Source organism: Megalobrama amblycephala, linkage group LG1 (genome assembly GCF_018812025.1).
Source record: "Megalobrama amblycephala isolate DHTTF-2021 linkage group LG1, ASM1881202v1, whole genome shotgun sequence".
NCBI classification, from domain to species: Eukaryota; Metazoa; Chordata; class Actinopteri; order Cypriniformes; family Xenocyprididae; genus Megalobrama; species Megalobrama amblycephala.
The window spans coordinates 356,564-379,556 of record NC_063044.1 but is presented as its reverse complement, the minus strand read 5'-3'; the positions used below and the strand labels follow the sequence as shown (position 1 = coordinate 379,556).

Sequence of the window (22,993 nt, the reverse complement as noted above, 5' to 3'; positions counted from 1 at the left end):
AATCATTAACAATTGCCCCAGCCCCCAAGGGTCATCATCATTGTGGACATAATGTAGACATTAATAAGGACTGAAATTACCCGCATTTTATATAATTAATATAGGCTACGCGCATTGTAATTAAGGTTTTCACACAGCAGTTCAAAAACCACAAATTGTAAATTAAATTGTGGCTCATGAATAAAGGTCGCCTGAAGAGGTTTCTATAGCAACAGTATGCTACTTGAACGCTTGTTGATATAAATAAAAACATTACAAAAACAAAACAAAACAAAAACAAACAAACAAAAACTTTAATGGTTTCTTAAAAAAAAAAAAAAAAAAAATCTTTAAAATAGTTGACGGTTAGCAAAAAGGTTAGACGTTGGACGGTTCTAGAGGACCCAAACGTAAATTTTAACTGCACGAAAAGAATACGAAATAATGTGCACCGAAAATTACTGACTGTCGGAACCCCTTTAAAGTCTTTGTATAAGTTTCACACTCGTTTCTAGAAAAGAGTTTATCCATGAAACTCAAGCATCTGAGTAGAACCCAGAGTTCACTGGTGCGATATCAGCGCACAGTTGCGCGCTCGACACCGCGCTGGCATTGCTGCCAGCCTCAGTCAATCCTAAACACCGCCTTTCGTGGGAGGCAACATTAGACGCCGGGAGAACTTAAGTACTTCGTTGTTGTCTCACATCGTTCGTTTCGCTGAATTAATCCTAAGGCATTTTCCAGGTGTTTTCTTATGCGCATCAAATAATAACTGACTGACACAAGGACATCCTGCGGACGCGACGTTAACAGGTAGCCAAGGGAACTGATATCGCTCAATGATTTGTTATTGATATCCTAGAAACCCAGAATACTCTTGAAAGTCATCGATCTGGAAGGAGGGTATCTTTCTCACGGATTTGATGGATGTTTGATCGGTTGGTGATGCCCATTTATATCATCGACCGCAAATTTCCAGAGACACCTGGTGAGTCTGTTACGCATGCTGCACATGGCTTAGAAACATGGTGTGCTGACTAAGATATTTCATTAATGCACTGGCTGGGAAATGCTAAAAGTTGTTATTCTCTGGTTTTAATTAGTAGCCTAAAAGTTGTTGTCCTAAGATGCGCACTGCTCTGAAAGTATGGACTGCATACTTAATGCTTTTAAGTATTTTACTGCCTTTGAATAGCATCTCAGATAAATGAAAATATAAAGTAAATCTAAAATTAAATGCATAATTAACATAACTCAGAACTGCTGATGATTGTCCATGTTCCTCAGAAATTTAACTTCTTTCATTTATGTGTCACCTATATTGTACATCTGGTAGTTTTTTGTTGTTGTTGTTGTTTTTGCACTGCTCAGAAATGTATTAACATATCACAAAATTAAATGTGAAACACCAAGAGTACTGTTGATACAGTACAAACACTAGTGTAACACACAGGAAACATTGCCTATAGGAAACATAAAGCATATTCATTTAAAATCTCATTTTGTGAAGTTTTTAGATGTATATTGATATATGTTGAAGATTTTCATTTAATCAACCATAATATTTCTACCTCGATTTCAGACCTGTATCTCATTTCTAATTCAGTAAAGTGATGGTTTTACAACTTGGGTTCTCTAATGCTGAATTATCAAGCATTAATATAAGTAAATTTTTAAGAATGTGTCATCAGTCATGTTTTTCATATTTGGAGACATTATAACATGGATGTGATATGCACAGGTTGTCCCAGATAAATGTTTTAAAGCAACATACTGTTTGTGAGGACATAGAGAAAAGTATATGACTTGTAAGATAGAACAGTGGTGACACCGAAACAAGATATCATAGTTCTGCTATTCAGTAAGAATGTATTTTAGAGATGTTAAAAGGTGTTGAATACTCATACTTTAAGTAAGTTACAGTACATTCAAAATTCTGCAGCTAGAATTTTAACTAGGACCAAAACTAGAGATCATATTACTCCCATTCTGAAGTCACTACACTGGCTACCAGTTAAGTAGAGTTGATTTCAAAGTTCTTATGCTCACATACAAAGCCCTCCATGGTCCCATGGTCAGGCCCAGAGTATTTATCTCCACTTTTAACACCTTATATTCCAAATTGAAGTCTTCGCTCTTCTCAGCAGGGTTTTGTTGGTTATCCATCAAACACAGTTACAATCCATAAAAAATAACTAAAAAAAACAAAAACAAATTTACACAGTAAAATTACGTTTTCCATTGAAACCGTAATATACGGTAAAACAATGCATTCTGGGTAATGTTATCTGTTGTTTTCGAGAAAGAAACAAATAGACTACTTTCTTGAAAATGACAAATATTACACAGAATGCATTGTTTTTACAGTATATTACAATGCATTATGGGTAATATTATTTGTCATTTTCAAGAAAGTAGCCTATAGGCAAATATTACCCAGAATGCATTGTTTTATGGTATATTACTGTTTCAATGGAAAACTGTGTTTTACTGTGTAATTAAAAAAAAAAAAAAAAAAAATGAACAGTCTTTTTTTTTTTAGTGTGGGTGACAGGGCTTTTTCTATATCTGCTCCCAGGTTGTGGAACCAACTTTCAGTTGAAATTCAGGAAGCACAGTAATTTTTAAAAAAGCATTTAAAAACATATTTTTTAAGCTAGCTTATTGTTGATTGTGATATTCATTGCTGGTTCTTGTTTATTTTAATTCTTCATGTGCCCTTTTGTTTTATTTGTTTGTTTGTTTATTTTAATCCTCCAGTGTTTTTGGTTTGATTTATTTTGTATTTTGTTTATGTATTTTTCTTATACTGTAAAGTGCTTTGAGAAGCTCCTTTAAAGGCGCTATAGAAAAGTGATGTTATTATTAAAAGAGGTCTGACAAACTCAGTCCAAATTTAGACACCTTTTTGTTGAAGTTGTAGTCAACTAAACATGGAAATTATAATGTGGTAATATATATACTTTTTCATACAAGATATTTGATAATTAGGTTTTATGTTTAAAGAAAATATGTGTTTCTAAGCATTTTAACTGTTCATGAATGTTATACAATCATTCAGATATTTAACAAAACAAATATTTAAAGCTATTTACCATATTTCTTAAAATAATTATTAAATATTTAGAAATAACTATGATTAAGTAAAAAAAAAAAAAGATTTACTGCCCAACAAATTATGTTTAGTTCAGATGGCCATATTTGTGGCCTTATTAAAGTCATCTTGACCCCCTTTTGCATACCCCCTGCCACATGGCACCAATTATTTTAATATAAAAATAAAATAAAATAAAAGAATAGTGTCACATCACATGGCATGCAACAGCAAGCATGAAGTTCTGAAAAACCCTTAGTATACAAATTCATAAAATCAACGTAGGCTATATTTTTTGTTAAAAAAAAAAAAAAAGTGAAACACTAACAACTTTTATTCCTTTCACACAAATTATGATTACATGGGCAGATTATTGTTATTAATAAAGATCATGTTTTCACATGGTTCCTTGCACACTACTGTGTTATGACCTCAAAACACTTTTACCATAGTGCATGATTTGTAAACTAATACATCTTGATGTTTACATCAAATAATTAGCTCTATATGTACAGTATGGCTTTTCTGACATAGTAAACTTGCTCGGTAGCTCACCTGGTATAGCATTGCACTTGGGATGCGGAGCACTCGGGTAATTAAAAATCCAATTCTATTTACTCATGTTGGTCAGCGAACAAGCAAAAGAACTACCAAGTGATTTCAACAGAGTGTGTTTTGATGTTGCTTATTGCTGAGGTAATGGTTGGTGGTTTGGGTTAGTTGCAATAAAAATGCAAAATGTGACACATTCCTGGAATGTATTTCATGGCACTCTATGAACTAACAATTTTGTACCAGTCCTTAAGATGTTTTGTGCAACAACTTCCCTTATACAATGGTATGTATGAAAGCTTTGAAAATGCAGCACAAGCAAACATGGAAACACATTGAAACTATGGCAGTGGAGAATGATGCAGAAATAGGTCCCAGCAGTTTGAAGTGTACTTGTAAACAGAATGTAATTGCGTTTGCCTTGTCATGTATTCCTGTCAAACTTCAGCCAGAGTGCAAAACCACAGAAAAGGTTTTTTTTTTTTTTTTTGTATCCACAGACTTTTTCACAAAAAAAGTGTTTGTGTCTATAGAGTATTAAAAGCCTAGCATAAGCATCTGGGCTACTTAGGTGAGTTTAACAGCATCGAAAGTTCAGGAGCCTGATCAAATACATTTAAGACTGAAGTGTAAACTGTGTGGTTTAGCTACAGATGTATTCTCTATGAGCTGTACAAACATAACAGTTTCTGAGGGTTGTTATACTGATTACACAAGTCATGTGGAGGGTATGAGGCTGTGTTTTGTCGTAAAAGACATGCTTAGAGGATTCACCATTGCTGTGCCAGAAGCGAAGCAGACTGTAGATATTATAGCCAACTCTGTGATTCACCATGGCAGTTCCAATAAGGAATCAAACAGAACCTCTTACAGTAAAAGCTGCACTGAAGCACTAAATTTGCATTACGGATGACCCTCACAGTTGCACTCCAACCTAGAATCTTTGAAGCTAGTGCGAGGCAACTTTCTCTTAAGTATTAGACTGCTAATTAGATTCTCAAGTCTCGGCCACCCTCAGGGTGATTGTCACTGCATGTGAAAGATCTATGAGATTTGCCAATTTACTACTAATTACTAAGATGTTGTGATCTTTGTTTCTGAAAAACATGGAAAAAGCACTTACTCTAGCTGATGATGGGTGATAATTACTAGTGGCGTATTATAATTAGAAGAAACCCTATAAGTCATCCATGCTTCCTGTCAATATTCAGCATAAGCTTGCTATATTGTATAGCGAACAGTGATGAAGATATTTTTGTTCCACAGCTGTCAAAGGAGATGTATGGCTACTTTTAAAGCAGTGGTTCTCAACCTTTTTTGACTCCAAGGCCCATATTGTCCACAAAAATATTCAAAGACCCCATGACTTTCCTGTTGTTTGTGATTTTCTGAATAAAATTAAAGGATTTTGAAAAATATTTTTATTAATACTTTCTACCTGAGAAAATATTTTAGACTTCAGTAAAATGTATATTCATTATATATAATTGTTATGCTAAATATATTATATATATATTTTATATAACTCACCCATTTGTTTTGGATTGGTTTTTGAAATAGTATAGTAGTCTCTGCATATTAATCTGGGATATGAGAAGGTATTTTAACATGACACAAATGACAAATATGTTCTTTAATTACACAGGCTGTTTAGCTGCTGTAACTTCTTGTATTTAAAATATGATTTCTTAAATTTAGTAAGCTATAAGTTTGGTTTATGAACACACCAGCATGGCTGTGCTGGAAGAGATTAGGTTGAAAGGTCTTCCTGTTTCTAAGTCCTTCAGGGAGATGCAGTACCCCTGCTAAGGCGAGTTGGTTCCCTGCCGATCCACATACGTCAGACGATATCCGATCCGGGGGTCCTGGGACTCTCCATGTGTGTCAAGATTATGCCTGGTGTGGCAAGTAATGCATCTGGCACTATCTCTTGCACGCTCCTTCCCCTTTTACAATAATCTAACTTTACTCCCTGCCTGAGTGTCCTAGATGGATTTGGAAAGTCAAAGCTGGTGAAGTTGCCCTTGGTTCTGATTTTCTCCAGACCTGTCGCAGTCACAAGTAACAGCTCTGCCTTGAGTTTTGATCATATCCTCAGTGGGGAGTCAGGGGACATAGATAAGCTGTCACATAGCCACTTAGGCTATAATAATATAAGGGAGAGATACATGTCTTTGTTCATCACTGCAGATGTGCCTCATGTTATCTAAATTTAGTGAAAATATCACCTACCAGATAAACTCTGGATGTGGATAATTTAGTCTTAGAATATGAATAAAGGGAGGATAATATCTGCCTCAAAATATAGAGAAGTAAATAAGAGAATTTTGTTAACATAGTGAGATTTTGAGGTATTCATTTCACAGCAATTGCAGAACAAATAAAGAATAGACATAGGTGGTAAATAATAAATGACCTGTCTGTCATCTTCTGTTTATGTGTGTTTCACCAAAATATGAAGAGAATGAAAATAGATCAGTCACAAGCCAGAAGTTCCCAAACAATTTCCATTTCAATTTCAACGTCTTTATTAGCACTACAATGTTGCCAAAGAACAATGTTTTAATGAAATAATCATATAAATTCATGATAAAATAGAAGAATATGCTAAAACTTGATCATACAAATGGTGCAAAGATGTTTTGCTGCTGGACTTCAGCAATGTCATCTCTTTACTTTTTGTACAAATTATTTCATACTCATTGAGCTTCAGTGATAATTATATTCCACCATATGATGTTTTATTTATAAAGTTCGGGAGGAACATGTTCAGATAATCAACCCAATCAGTGCAAGGAGGCCTATATATAAATAGCTGGCTCACCTCTGTCCCACGACAGTTTTCCCAGCATCCCTCCTCAACCCCAACTCCTCACCCTTATCTGTTCTCATCCCAGCCAGGGGTTGGGGGCAGTACTCTTGGTTCAGACCACATTCCGAGCTCGGAGCCCTCCCCAAGGACAGCATGCCAAATTTGCATACTCTTTACTCGGTTTGATGCCCTGGAGACCTACACGCAGGTGCGGGGCGAGGTGCAGATGGGTACAGGTCTCCAGGGCGGGTCTAGGGGCTCGGGCAGTCATGGCGGGTCAGGAGACGTGGGCAGCCATGGCGGGTCAGGAGACATGGGCAGCCATGGCGGTTCCTGAGCCCCACTCACACGTGTCCCACCCACATGTTCCCCGACCACGGGTACATGGGGCCCCGGCAAAAAAAATTTTGGGAGGAGTTTTGGGGGGGGGGGGGGGGGGGGGGGGGATGGAAGGGCTCGTGGAATGGAGTGGGCTCGCGGGCTGCTGGAGCTACTGGCTCCATCCAAAAGTCTATGGGTGCTTCTCAATATCCCTCCTCGTCTCCTCGTCTCCTCGCTCCTCCGTCCTCCATCCTATGACCTGGAAAACGATCGAGCTCAGCCATCTTGAAGGACATCTCAATTCTCTAATTGCACCGCAAGGAGGTGAGGAACGAGGAGAGAGGAGGCTTCCTGAGGAGTCATGAGCGAGGATACACAGGTGCATCCTTTGCGGAAGTTTTTCTCATCGAGAAACGTGACGCACGCATAAATTCTCCTCCCCCTTTATATCTGTCACAATAATTTAAATTTAAATAAAATTTATACCTCATATATTTCAACGGGGCATCTTGCTTTAGTAATATTTATTATAATTTTTTTAAATAACCAAACTTTAATAACATATGGATAGATCCCTGGAGTGCAGCTGATGACACTTTGAAGTGACGCTAAAGGGAGCGAGGATATATCATTTCACTTGATTCAATTCCTACATCCTCGCATCTGTTCCTTGTGTCCTTCCCTCACATCCTGAAGGGGTGGAGTGAAGACGCGAGGAAAGGAAGCAAGGAAAGGAAACGAGGATGCACAAATAAGAATTGAGAAGCACCCAAAGAGCCAGTGATCATTGTCACGCTGGGGAGGTTGAGGACAGCTTTTGCCACACACTGGAGGCTTGGGCAGCTCAGCGGTGACCATTTCATGGCGGGCCTTTGCAGCGGCGGACGTTTTCTTCGGCCATTTCGGTTTAGGGACAGGCAGGACAAAAGGGGCAGACCTACTGGAGGGATACGTGGAGGAAACTGGCTGTGGTTGAACTGACCAGGCCGCGTGCTTTTCTGAGGGGACTGGACGAGGAAGACACGTTCCCTCTTGAACCTCTTCAATTTCGAACTTGGAACATTTAAAAAGAGAATCAGATTCATAGACTCGACAAGGGAAAAAAAAAAAAACAGGCAGGTTCACTATAGCGGATTGTGCCCTCGTCCAGGTCCATCAGAAAGCATGCATTAAGCGGGGCATCTGGCCAGTTCAACAAATAAGAAAGCTCAGAGAATTCCTCCACGTACCTCTCCAGTGGGCGACCGTCCTGCCGAAGATCCTGCAGATGGTCAACCACTGGCATATCTTCACTGGGAGGCACAGGAGAGACAGGGACAAAGAAGATTCCCATTTGTAGAAGTCCTTTCGGTTTGGTCCATTCTTCTGTTACAATCCGTGTTGCTGAAGCAGGGATGAGTCATAAACTGACTTCTACACAAATAGGAACTTTATTCAACAAAGGAACAGAACAGCGAACACATTTAAACAAGGAGTGAGTCCAACATAAAGGGTGTGCTGATGACGATGGACAGGTGCAGGGAATCCAGAGAGAGCGGGAAAGCTGATGAGGGAAGTGAGTTCAGGTGAGGAACAGGGAGAAACATGGGAAATGGAGTCCGGGACAGGCGTGGTTGTAACAGAAGGATCATGTGGCAAGGAAGACTGGAAATACAGCTTTGCCATCAAGGGGATAAATTACATTTTGTATTATATATAAAAATAGAAAACAGTTATTTTACATAGTAATAATATTTCACAATATTCCTGTTTTACTGTATTTTGGATCAAATAAATCCTTAGCCTTAGTGAGCAAAAGATGCTTCTTTCAAATAATAATAATAATGAAAAATTCTTACCAACACCTAATTTTTTAACAGTACAGTAAATTAGTTTTCACATGTAATCCATTAGTAAGCCTGCACCTTTTACGGATTGTTCTCTGTGTCTGTGAGAGTATTGAATCTCCCATGCTGATATACTGGTTAATGTCATGATTGATAACAGGAAGCAAATGCGAGTTAACTGGTTTATTATAATGAAGAGAGAATAGAACACAGTCACTGAATAGGCGGGCCTCTGGTGACGCAGGGATTGAGATGGTCGGCTGGTGATGTGTGGCTGTGACGAAAGGTGCTGGTGTGAAGTAATCCAAGGTCCAGACATCGAACGAGAACACGAAGAACACCAACTGGAACGGGTGAAGACACGACTAGAACTCCGGGCAGGAACAGGACGGAACAACACAGCACAGTACACCAAACAACGATCTGACGGGGAAGCAGAGAATGAGGTGAGCTAATAAAGGGTGAGTGAATGAGCAGCAGCTGGTGAGGTGATGACTTGCAGCTGGATCCACTGATGAGCCACGTGGCCTGGACACACACACACACACACACATACACGCCCACTGCTGTCACAACACAGAACACGCGACAGGAAGGAAACAATGCATCTGCGAACCGTGACAGTACCCCTCCTCCTAGGAACGCCTCCTGGCGTTCCCCGACTCCCTTACCTGTCGATTGTAATCATCGATAAGGGTGTGATCCAGAATGTCTCTGGCAGGTACCCAACTCCTCTCCTCCGGACCGTAACCTTCCCAGTCCACCAAGTACTGGAATCCGCGTCCCCTCCGCCTAGAGTCCAGAATACGGTTGACCGAATAGGTTGGTTCCCCATCTACGAGTCGCGGCGGTGGGGGAACCGGGACTGGCGGATTAATGTTGGAATGAAACACGGGCTTAATTTTAGAAACATGGAAGGCGGGATGAATCCTCCTGTACGCCGGAGGAAGTTTAAGGCGGACTGCCACCGGACTAATGATTTTGGTGATAGTGAATGGGCCAATAAATTTGGGAGCAAGCTTGTTAGAGACGGATCGGAGAGGAATATTCTTGGTAGAAAGCCACACTTTTTGACCAACGACGTATACGGGAGGCTTTGACCGGTGGCGATCGGCCTTGGCCTTGGTGCGCTCCCTCACTTGGAGAAGAGTCTCACGGGCTCTCGTCCAAGTGCGGTGACACCTCTGGACAAAGGCGTGGGCAGAGGGGACCGTGACCTCGGATTCCAGACTAGGAAAAATAGATGGCTGGTAACCTACACTACACTCAAACGGCGACAGGCCCGTGGACGACACTGGTAACGTATTGTGGGCGTACTCCACCATAGAAAGTTGCTGGCTCCAGGAGGAAGGATTCTTGGAGACTAAACATCGCAACGTTCGCTCCAAATCTTGATTGGCTCTCTCAGTTTGACCATTGCTCTGGGGATGAAACCCTGAGGATAAACTGACAGTCGCCCCCAGCAATCTACAAAACTCTTGCCAAAATTTTGACACAAATTGGGGACCCCTGTCAGAAACCACGTCCATCGGGAGGCCATGAAGCCGAAAGACGTGGTCAACAACTATAACCGCTGTCTCCTTGGCTGATGGTAATTTGGGCAAGGGGATGAAATGAGCCGCCTTCGAGAACCGGTCCACTACGGTCAAAACGACCGTGTACCCCTGGGAGGGTGGGAGGGCGGTGATAAAATCTAGCGAGATGTGGGACCAGGGTCTCGAAGGGACTGGCAGCGGTTGGAGCAACCCATCCGGGGAACGATTGGAAGTCTTACCAACGGCACAAACTGAGCAAGCCAACACAAAATCGCGAACGTCCCGAGCCATACGAGGCCACCAGAATCGTTGCTGGACAAGAAATTTAGTGCGTTTAACCCCTGGATGACACGCTACATTGGAACAGTGACCCCACTGGATGACCATGGACCGTAATCCCTCCGGCACAAATAAGCGGTTCGGTGGACACCCGGGCGGAGGCGTTACCCTTCTAAGGCCGTCTTGACCCTCGATTCGACCTCCCATGTGTGTGTGGAGACCACTACTGTCTCCGGTAAAATGCACTCGGGAGTAGACGGGTGTTCGGAACGATCAAAAATGCGTGACAACGAATCGGGTTTGATGTTTTTAGAACCCGGGCGATACGAGAGAGTAAAGTCAAAACGTCCGAAAAAAAGTGCCCACTGAGCCTGCCTGGAGTTCAATCTTTTGGCCGTCCTAATATACTCCAGATTCTTATGATCGGTCCATACAATAAAAGGCACCCCTGAACCCTCTAACCAGTGGTGCCATTCTTCCAAAGCCAACTTGACTGCCAGCAACTCCCGGTTACCAATGTCGTAGTTGCGTTCGGCAGGAGATAAACGATGGGAAAAAAACGCGCACGGGTGCATCTTATCGTCTGCGGGAGAACGCTGGGATAACACTGCACCTACCCCCACCTCTGACGCGTCGACCTCCACCACAAACTGCCGTGATGAATCAGGGGCAACGAGAATGGGGGCTGAAACGAAGCAACCCTTCAGTTTGGCAAACACAGCCTCAGCTGTGTCTGACCACCTGAACGTAGTTCTGGGGGAGGTCAAGGCAATCAGAGGTGAGGCTAGTTGGCTGAAATTGCGAATAAAACGCCGGTAGAAATTGGCGAACCCCAGAAACCTCTGCAGGGCCTTACGGGAATCTGGACTTGGCCAATCCACCACAGCCTTAACCTTCTCAGGATCCATGCGTACTCCCTCAGTCGACACTATGTACCCTAGGAAAGGAACAGACTGTGCATGAAAAACGCATTTCTCCGCCTGGACAAAAAGCCCATTCACTAGCAACCTGTGAAGCACTCGTCGAACGTGCTGCACGTGCTCCTGGAGAGATGAAGAAAAGATCAATATGTCGTCCAGGTAGACATAGATGAATTGATCGACCATATCTCGCAGCACGTCGTTGACGAGTGCCTGGAAGACCGCTGGGGAGTTGGAAAGCCCGAACGGCATAACCAAATATTCAAAGTGCCCCCTAGGGGTGTTAAAGGCGGTCTTCCATTCATCCCCCTCCCTGATGCGGACCAAATGATAAGCATTCCTTAAATCCAATTTTGTGAAAATAGATGCTCCCTGCAACCTCTCGAAAGCTGAAGACATTAACGGCAAAGGATAGGTATTCTTTACCGTTATGTTGTTCAGCCCCCGGTAGTCAATACAAGGTCGCAGAGACCCATCCTTCTTACCCACAAAAAAGAATCCCGCCCCCGCTGGAGAAGAGGAAGGGCGGATGAACCCTGTTGCCAGTGAATCAGAAATATATTTCTCCATAGCCTCCCTTTCAGGAACAGAAAGTGAATATAACTTGCCTTTAGGCGGAGATTTACCTGGCAATAAGTCTATGGCACAGTCATAGGGACGATGCGGAGGGAGAGAAGCAGCCCTAGACTTACTGAACACCTCCTTCAGGTCATGGTACTCAGCGGGCACGGTAGACAGATCCACTGCTTCCTCCTGCAAAACAGAACCAGAGACAGACGAACATGCAGAGACAAGACAAGACTCATGACACTCCTTGCTCCAGGCCACAATGGAATTCTGGGTCCAGTCTACTCGGGGGTTGTGTTTGGTGAGCCAGGGGTGACCTAGGACAATGGGGGTAAGGGGAGAATCAAAAATCAGGAAGGAGGTGAGTTCAGTGTGGTTTCCGGAGGTGATGAGTGTGATGTCCTCGGTGCTGTATGAGATGGTGGGAAGACTCTGTCCGTTGAGGGCGTGCACAGCAATTCTGTTGGTGAGTGGGTTGAATGGAATATGGAGTTTGATAGCAAAAGATCTGTCCAGAAAATTACCTTCAGCCCCTGAATCCAACAGTGCCTTGCAGTCGTGCGTGTGATTAGACCATCTCAATCTCACCGAGAGGAGCGTAGATGTAGATGAGGTCTTCTCGGCGGAGATCCCACCCGACAGTAGCCCCATACTTACTGTCGGGCTAGCCCCTTTTAACAGGCAGTTGTACGCAAAATGGCCAGCTCCGCCACAATATAAACAAAGTCCCTGGGATCTCCGCCTCTCCCTCTCCTCCCGGGAAAGCCGAGCTCGACCCACCTGCATGGGCTCGTGATCTTGAACCGGGCTGACCGTGTCCCCGCCGCTGGAACGCGGACATTCCATTCCGCCAAGCGATCTGTGGATAGGAATCCTCCGCTCGACCCTGGTCAGTCGAGCATCAACTCTTAGCGCCAAATCAATGAGTCCGTTGAGTGTAGTCGGAAGATCCAGCGCGTAGATCTCCCTCTGGACACGGTCAGCCAACCCATGCAGGAACATGTCCCACTGCGCCTCCTCGTTCCAGTGACACTCAGCCGCTAGCGTGCGAAATTCGATGGAAAAATCAGACACCGACCTCTCTCCTTGACGTAGTTCCGCCAGTAATCTGGCGGCTTCTCTTCCAGCGACCGACCGGTCGAAAACTTTCATCTCCGCGGAGAGTGCCTGGAACGAGGCGCAGCATGGATCTTGGTTCTCCCACACCGCCGTCCCCCAAAGAGAAGCCTTCCCAGTGAGTAGGGTGAGCACGAACGCCACCTTGCTTCGCTCTGAATTGAAAGTTCGAGGCTGTAATGCAAAATGCATAGCACATCGAGTTAGAAAAGCTCTGCAAAAGTTCGGTTCACCTGAGTAGGATTCTGGCACCGGAAGATGAGGTTCGGGACTGGCGGCGTTCTCAGATGTCGGGGGGAGGACGGCCGGTGTGGGCGGCGCAGCGGGACTCCGAAGAAGCTGGAACTGCTGGGTGAGCTCGGACACCTGCGTCACCAAAGCTTGAACCGTCCGCCCGGTATCGTTCAAATTCCGCTCCTGGGAATCCATTCTGTGAATACTGCGGTTGATAAATTCCTCCAACGCTGTCTGCGAGTTACTCGCTGCTTCCATCCCTTGGTCAGATCGTTCTGTCATGATTGATAACAGGAAGCAAATGCGAGTTAACTGGTTTATTATAATGAAGAGAGAATAGAACACAGTCACTGAATAGGCGGGCCTCTGGTGACGCAGGGATTGAGATGGTCGGCTGGTGATGTGTGGCTGTGACGAAAGGTGCTGGTGTGAAGTAATCCAAGGTCCAGACATCGAACGAGAACACGAAGAACACCAACTGGAACGGGTGAAGACACGACTAGAACTCCGGGCAGGAACAGGACGGAACAACACAGCACAGTACACCAAACAACGATCTGACGGGGAAGCAGAGAATGAGGTGAGCTAATAAAGGGTGAGTGAATGAGCAGCAGCTGGTGAGGTGATGACTTGCAGCTGGATCCACTGATGAGCCACGTGGCCTGGACACACACACACACACACACATACACGCCCACTGCTGTCACAACACAGAACACGCGACAGGAAGGAAACAATGCATCTGCGAACCGTGACAGTTAATCTTTAAAAATCAGACAGAACAAAATTAAAATAGGGGAAAATGCTCTCATTCTATTACATTTAGCAACACTGAACATATTTTTTAAGCTCAAAGATTACCACAATTGAATTGAATTAACCCTGTCACAATCTCACAAACTCCCTGCAGTGATATTGAGAACCCCCTGTTGGGAAACCCTTTTCTAAGCAACCAACCAAAAATTATCAACCTAGTATTTTTTTTTTTTTTTAAAGGTACATTCACTGTATCAGCTCTAAAAAACTGCAAAATGTAAAACTGCCATTTAGTGGGAAGCCCTGGAGCAACTCTGTGGCCATTTAAGCCTCTCAATTATCCAGCTCAGAGTACATCACTCTCTGTTTCTTTAATGGCCTATAATCGGCATATGTGGAGGAAACTACAGTCTGACAGCATATATACAAGGCATTTTCAGTCATGGCCATGTTCTGTACACATAAAGGTGAAGTGTGTAATTTCTGCTTTACTACTTTTACCAAAAAACTAAACAAAAACAACAACAAAACCTCTACCTTTTATTTTATTTGATGCTTGCAATATTGCTAGTAGGCTTAATACATTATCACCTATAATCTATGTTTTTGAAAAAGTAACCATGCAATAGCAGAGTCCATTTGTATGTATGAATTTCATTTAAACATAGTGGCCTCTGCCAATAAATGAAGCTAGATCTGGTGTCAAGGTTTTACTGGATGTATGAAGGTATTTCCTTTTAAGTTCATGCAGGTGTCCTAGCAGGTGTCCTGCCATTGTATTGTCACTGTTCCAAAGTCCACTTCCGACGCTTCTGTGCCCATTGCAGGTGCTTTCGACAGTGGAAAGGGGTCATCATAGGCACTCTGATTGGTCTGTGTCTACACAGCCCCATACGCAGAAGAATTTGATGCACTGTGTTGACACATTCCTTCTATTAAAATTTTGTGTGATTTGTGCCACAGTAATCCTTCTGTTGGCTTGGACCAGATGGGATTGTTTCCCTCATGCACTGATGAGTCTTGGGTGCCCAACACCCTGTCACTGGTTTGTGGTTTATTCCTCCTTGGACCACTGTTGGTAAATTCTCACCACTGCTGATCCACAAGCCTTACCGTTTCAGAGATACTCTGACCCAGTGGTCTTGCAGGGGTCTGATGGACCCCACTGACTTCCATAATAATAATAATAATAATAATAAAATACTATGGAAGTCAGTGGGACCCATCAACTGCTTGGTTACCGACATTCTTCAAAATATCTTCTTATGATAATTTTGTGTTCAATTTGTGTTCTACATTATTTTATTTTATTCTCAGCAAACTGCCATTAAAGGTGCCCAAGAATCAAAATTTGAATTTACCTTGGCATAGTTTAATAACAAGAGTTCGGTACATGGAAAAGACATACATTGAGTTTCAAACTCCATTGCTTCCTCCTTCTTATGTAAATGTCATTTGTTTAAAAGACCTCCGGAAAACAGGCGAATCTCAACATAACACCGACTGTTACGTAACAGTAAGGAGCAAGAACAATAGCGAAAAATGGCAGATGGAGCGATAATAACTGACATGATCCATGATTACATGATATTTTTAGTGATATTAGTAAATTCTTTCTAAATGTTTCATTAGCATGTTGCTAATGTACTGTTAAATGTGGTATTAAGTTACCATCGTTTCGCGCGAGATTTAAAGGAGCTGCAGCCTGAATCGGTGCATAGTTAATGATGCCTCAAAATAGGCAGTTAAAAAAATTTATTAAAAAAAAATCTATGGGGTATTTTGAGCTGAAACTTCACAGACATTCAGGGGACACCTTAGACTTATATTACATCTTGTGAAAGAACGTTCTAGGGCACCTTTAAACAAAATCACTATTGCATAAGTAATGGTTACTAAAATTACTGAAATTTTATTTATTTTAAGATTTTAAAACTTAGTCTTTTTTAAAATGATGTAATCCTTTGAAATGAGCTGCCACCAGAAATGACAAAGAACAAAATAAAATGTTTGAATTTCAATTGAATAATTGAATTGCATTTAATTAATGGAATTGAAAACATAATCTCATTGATCATAAATTCAATAGAATCAATTCCAATTAATTCAATGAATTAAATATTTATAGATTAAATTAGGATTTGTAAATATTTGTTCATCTGTAATGTTATTCATACATAAATTTGAATTATGTATTAGGTGCTGTCTGTCATGCCTTTTGTTATTTCCTGTCTTGTGCCATGTTTTGTACTTCTTTGTAGTTTTTGTTGATAATGTTGATTAGTCTTGATTAGTCAGAGTCTTCAGCCACCATGGTCATCACGTCAGAGTCTCCAGCTGTCATGGATGCTATGCCAGAGTCTCCAGCCATCAGGGATGCCATGCCAGAGACTTCAGCAATCATGGAGTATTTGAAGCTACTAAGGTGATTCCTAGGGTTTGGAGACTGGCTTCCTGTTTGGCGGACACACCGTTGATGTCATTGCGAGCAGCCGGCATCCTTAGACCAGCGCCATCTAACCCATCGGACTCGCACTCTCTAGCCCATCAGTGCCTGCGCTGTCCGACCCAGAGGTTGTTCCCTTGTCCTTCTTGCCTGCCTGGATGCGACCACGGAGGTCGTCCCAGAGTTTGCTGTATGCCTTGTTGCAACCACAGAGGTTGTTTGTTGTTGCTTGCTCTGATGCGACCATGGAGGTCACTCCTGATTTTCCTGTCTTCTTTGATACATCAACGGAGGTCTTCCCTGAGATTTCGACCTGCCTCAAAAAAAACTGCAGAGGTCGTCTCTGAACTGCCTGCATGCCTCTACAGGACCGCAGAGGTCGCATTTGAACTCTCTGCCTGCCTTAATGCAGAGGTTGTACATAAACTTCCTGTTTTGCCTGATCAACTGCACTGGTCTCTAATTCTACCCGTTCAACCATGGGTGTCTCTTAGCGCCGCCTTGGTGGACTTCAGCCCCGTCTGCACTGCCGTGGGGGTCTTCGGACTCGTCTACACTGTGGTGGTCGTCTGCTCTGCCGTGGGGTTCTTCAAACAAGTATATACTGTTGGTCGTCTGCTCCACCGTGGGGGTCTTCAGACTCGTCTACACTGTGGTGGTCTTCTGGTCTGCCGAGGGGGTCTCAAGCTCTGCTGAGTGTGTTACCTCCCTGGCATGCACCACCCTGGCTACCTGCCCAGCCTGCACCCCTCTGGCTACCTGCCCAGTCTGCATAACCCTGGATATCTGCCTGGTCTGCACCACCCTGGTCATTTGCAAGGTTTACACCCTGGTCATCTGCCCACTCTGTACCATCCTGGCCTCCTGACCAACCTGCATCACCCAGGTCCTCTACCCATTCTGCTTTGCCTTGTGTTTCTGTCCTGCCTGTGTCTTCAATCCCTTTCCCTATGCATGGACCTTGCTCGTCTTCCTTTCCCCCTGATCTGCCTCCATTTCACCACTCTCCTGGACTGTTGTTTAATGTGGAGCATGTAACGACTGGATTGATCAAACACACAATTGTAAAAGTTAATCTTCACAACCCCTCACCCATGCAGACTCCATGATGTCTGGTTTCCCCACTGAGAACCATCACCATTTGCTCCCCTCATACATTTCAGAGACACTTGGGAGAGAGTGCTTGCTCAGAAAAGTACAGGCTACAAGAATCAGCCATGCAGTCCATAGAAATGGAATTCTTTCCACTAGTTCATTGACAAATCTTCTTAAATGAATGAACATGCATTTCCCCAGTACATTTTGGGCATTATTACTGTTTATATATTGTTCTTTTGTATATTGTATAGTGTTATGCATGCCTGATGATAGAACTACTAGATAATGTAGCTCATCTAGGTGGTGTCTCATATCAAAATACTCCCGACTCACACTTTGGTGGACATCACCCGCTCATAGAATGCTATGTGTGTTTGTTATATTTATCAGAGTATCAATGGACACAATCTGCCAGCTTACTCCCCTCATGCAAATGATTTCACTTTCAAACAAAGGAACTTTCCCGCTTGGAAATTGCACCTTTCTCATTGGTCAAGCCAAAACTCAAAGGTGTCGTACATTTGAACACTAATCAGCGATTTAGTATTAGGTTGTGAACCCCTTTGTTAACAAAGGTGCTTTATAGTGAGAAACTGATGGTTCTTCCAGCTCGTTCATAGCTCCATTCCTCTGTTATGCTATGGTTTCATTCACTTCCACTTTCTCATTTCCTGTGGATGCGTGATTTGTGTATTTGTCTGCAAGAATAGTTATGTGTTCGTGATTTTGGTAAAACTTTTGTGCACATTCTTTTTACTTGATTCTGATCTGCTTATAAACCAATGTCAATTTAACGATTTTGATCACAGCTACATGTTAAGAAAGCGTTATTTTTCTGTGGCCACGGAAAATATCCTTTCTGAAGAGTTGATTTTTTTTTCGCTGGCCAAACAGATTAATTGATAGTAATATTAATTCAGCTACATGAAGTTAAGTTGATTAACTGATCCAAATATTTATAATTAATTATAACGAGTTATGATTAATTATTCATATTTCCCTTTTGAGTTAATTTGCTACAAGTGTCTGGAATCCGCTCCTTAAGTGGGGGGGCTCTGCCATGATACCAGTTGTGTGCCCCTGTCTTGTGTGAGGACTTTTGTTATTTCCTGTCTTGTGCCATGTTTTCTAGTTCTTTGTACCCAACTCTATGCATGTTCTGCAAGACTTCCCTTTCTATTAAACATATTCTATTGGGCTGTCCTGGTTTTAATGCAAGTAGAAAGCTCTTTTATGAAGTTAGTTCACTTAAGGAATTATTTAGTAAGATTTTGCCTTAAAAGGTTTTAGAATTTTTCTCTTATGTTAATTTAAAAAATCTTGTAAAATATTACTTGTTGTGTTTGTTTGTTTGCTTTTTTATTGTATTTATGTGATATTTGTATTTTTGTAATTGAGTTTTTGTCATGAAAATAGCCTCAGATGCTGACATGGCATTAAATAAAATGATACTTTAATGTACTGTAGCATCCTGCTTTCGTTTAACCCAGCATTACACTATCTATACTTCAGTATTGTACGTTTTAGTGCCTACATTCATGTGTGTGAATGTATGCATGGCAGAACCTCATTTTATGTGCAATACATACAAATACACGTGAGATCACATTGGCTGCAGGGATTTTAAGAGGAAATTTAAACTTGTCAAGTAATGGTAACTAGCCATTACAGGGTTGACTGCAGATGCAAATGCTTACACATGAAAGAAGATCAGTTTCTTCAGAGGGTGCATGGCATGTGATCTGATCAAGTGTGTGATTAAAAGTGTGTCTGTCTCTAGCTTATATTTTTACAAGTTGTTTATCATTCATGCTTAAGTAAAGTTAACCTCAGTGCAATTATTAAACAGACCCCTGTATCAAATGGTTACACTTTTTTCCTCTAAAATTCCACAAGATTAATCGTCCGGATCTAACTGATGTAGATGCTGCAATGTGACTAAGATAAGAGCCACTGCCCCCTGGAAGTACAATTAGGCAACAGTGACTCATTAGCCAAATTAGCCCTGACATTTTTCCTTCCTTTTAGCCAAATGGAAACCAGCCCCCTTATTGCTAAAGAGACTTTACTTTTATTATCCGTAAATACAACAGAAATTGAAAGAGACAAGTGTGCATGTGTGTGTAAAGTACCCCAGTAAGAATGTGAGTTTAGGTTTGTACGTATTTGCCCTGTGTTGTGTTTTTGTGTTTGTGTGTGAGAGAGTGTCAGCCTCCTTCAAAGGAAGACTTTAAGATTTTGTCCCAAGTTGTGGCCCTCTCAGCCAGAACACAGCAGGGGCTGCCCATCTGCTGAGTCAGGTCTCTGCCTCGGCTTGTAACTCTGTGTGTGTGTGTCTGTGTGCATCTGAATGCTTCATGATTAGAGTCGTATATCTGTGAATCATGAGTGTGTGTTTGGCATAGTGGGATCAGTGATTCATTCCATGTTGCAATAAATAACAGCTCAAAGTGTGGACTACATTTTTGAAATCTGTAAAAACAGGTAAGTTCTATGATAAATGACAGAAGGTATATGTTTAGAGAGACCAAACTTGTCAAAGAAACTTACTGTGAAGTTATTTGTGCATGGTTTACACTGAATCTGAGCTGAAACTCTCTCTGACTCTTTTCAGGTGAGTTTCTACAGGCTGCCCCAGAGGGACAGCAGAACATGGCTGACAACAACACCCAGAAAAAGAAGCCCCGCTGGACGTCACTGGAGATCGGTCTCCTGACAATTGTATCTCTACTGTTTGTCATTATTGTGGCCCTAATCATCCTCTTCATCACACAGAGTGGCAAAGGTGAGTGAGTGCATGAGATTCATTGTGTTGTTGAGTGACTGATTTACTGGCAGCGTAACTGCTTTTGAGCTAATTTTTCCATTGAGGTCAATCCAGAAATTATTGTAATGGCTAAAAATTCCTAAACTGATTTCTTTTTTTTTCTTTTTTTATTAAAATGCTCAGTGAAATAATATTTTATGAGAACTAAATGCTGGAGTCACTTTACACAATAATGTCAAGTTACCACAAAAAAATAATATCAAGTTACCAACATATGAGTCTTAACAAGTCTAACTCATATAAGAGAGACTATTCTTAATGGAAAAGCTGAACAATATAGTGAAAATATAAATTTTCAAATATAATTATTTTCGTAATATGTCATATTTATCTTCACTTGGGGTGTGGCGAGACAGTTAGCTCACGAGACATGAGATTGAGCTCACGAGAATGAGACAAGACACAGTAGTTTTTTAGAAATCCTCAATGAAGAATACACAACCATAAAAAATTCTGCAGGTGCATTTGAAATGTTTTAACTAATCATCTTGTAATGAATGTCATTTCAGTTCTACTTTCTGAGTATGAATTAACATATGCATTGAAGGATTGTGGTAATACATTAATTTACACTATTAGTTAAAGGTGCCATAGAATTGAAAATTTAATTTACCTTGGCATAGTTGAATAACAAGTGTTCAGTACATGGAAATGACATACAGTGAGTCTCAAACACCACTGTTTCCTCCTTCTTATGTAAATCTCATTTGTTTAAAAGACCTTCGAAGAACAGGCGAATCTCAATATAACACCGACTGTGATGCAACAGTCGGGATCATTAATATGTATGCCCCCAAATTCATGCATATGCCAGTCCATGTTCAAGGCATTAGACAAGGCAGTATTAATGTCTGGATCTGCACAGCTGAATCATCAGACTTTATGCAGGTAAGCAAGCAAGGACAACAGCGAAAAATGGCAGATGGAGCAATAAAAACTGACATGGTCCATGATAACATGATATTTTTAGTGATATTTGTAAATTGTCTTTCTAAATGTTTCGTTAGCATGTTGCTAATGTACTGTTAAATGTGGTTAAAGTTACCATCGTTTCTTACTGTATTCACGGAGACAAGAGCCGTTGTTATTTTCATTATTAAACACTTGCAGTCTGTATAATTCATAAACACAACTTCATTCTTTATAGCCCGTTAGCCATGGAGCATAGCCTCAAACTCATTCAGAATCAAATGTAAACATCCAAATAAATACTATACTTACATAATTGGGTATGCTGCATGACGAACACTTCCATTTTGAGGGTTATATTAGCTGTGTGAACTTTGTTTATGCAATGTATTATAGAGTCACGAGCTCGGGGGCGGCAACCTGAATCTGCGCATTTATAATGATGCCCCAAAATAGGCAGTTAAAAAAATGTATAAAAAAAATCTATGGGGTATTTTGAGTTGAAACTTCACAGACACATTCAGGGGACACCTTAGACTTATATTACATCTTGTGAAAAAGCATTCTGTGGCACCTTTAATACATGATTGTACATTTAATTAATAGCAGCTCCTTTATATGACTTAATCTATTAATCCTAAAAACTCTTTATTAGTTACTAATATGGTAATGATTAATGAATGGTTTAGTTCTTTCTGAGTCATACATTAAGTCATGATTATCTGTGCATTAGTTAAGCACAAGTGAATGCCTATTAGTCCACCTGTATTGTAAAGTGTTAGCAAAAACTTATTTTGGTTCTGTGGTCATTTGAATCAAGCTGGCACATGCTGGTGCTTCCCCAAATAATATCTACCCCATAAAATGGCTGGCTACCCATGTAAGTCTCCTCATTAGGCCTCTGAGCAGCAGATGGAGCTTATAGAGTCTCAATGCAACCTGCCTCTCATACCCTGATCATCTGCCATTAAAAGGGTCATGAAATTAATTTTTTTATTATTATTATTTTATAAAATTTCCTGAGATGCACTTATAATTTTAATATGATTTTTACATCAAAAATCATAGTTTTGTCACAGACACGTCAGGTTCCAACCTCCAATCACAACGCACGCCATCACCAGAGTACTGATCACCGCCACCTGCACCTCATCTCTTCACTCATCAACAGCACCACAGCACTCCACTGGGCAGGTAAAGCCCACACGCACACAGCACTCCACGTCCGGTCTCGTTCGCATATACCCTATGTTATGCTTACCTCAAGGACTCCTCTTCGTATACTCACCTGTCTCCAGCGTGTCTCCTTCCCTCTGTGTGCCTCGTCTGCTGTGTGGGTGTGTTCCTGTCAGCTCCTCAGTTCTCCAGCGATCTCCTCTGTGCTCCAGCGATCCCCAAGCTCCAACATACATCTACCTACAAAGAGAAAGGACAGTAACTATTCCTCATACTACCTGCTCAAACCTCTATTCAACCAGTTCACTTACCTGTGTGTGTTCACCTGCTCTACTGTGGTCAAATAAACATCCATTACCTGTTACATCTGTGTCTGTCTCCTGTATACCGTAACAGAAGACCGGACCAACACCGCAGACCCAGTATGAGCCAGCCAGATCCATTCCAGGAACTCGTGGATGCGCTTCGGCGCACATTATCCACTCATCCTCCACCGCCATCTCCAGTTACTGTCCCTTCACCTGCACCAGCGAACACCACCAACGA

The 22,993-nt window shown here is 41.8% G+C and overlaps 1 protein-coding gene across 2 annotated transcripts in view; it reads left to right on the top strand.

The window, feature by feature from the left end:
* Positions 1-389: 389 nt before the first annotated feature.
* Positions 390-22,993, top strand: part of LOC125280557 (neprilysin-like) — a 71,737-nt gene continuing 49,133 nt past the window's right edge. The window contains exons 1-2 of one of the 2 annotated variants that reach the window (XM_048211205.1): positions 390-967; positions 20,150-20,320. In XM_048211205.1, coding sequence (XP_048067162.1) covers positions 907-967; positions 20,150-20,320 — 232 coding nt within the window. In that variant the 5' untranslated portion in view covers positions 390-906. Of the gene's footprint in view, positions 968-19,204; positions 20,020-20,149; positions 20,321-22,993 lie in introns of those variants that run through there. The other variant, XM_048211275.1, reaches the window with a different exon arrangement.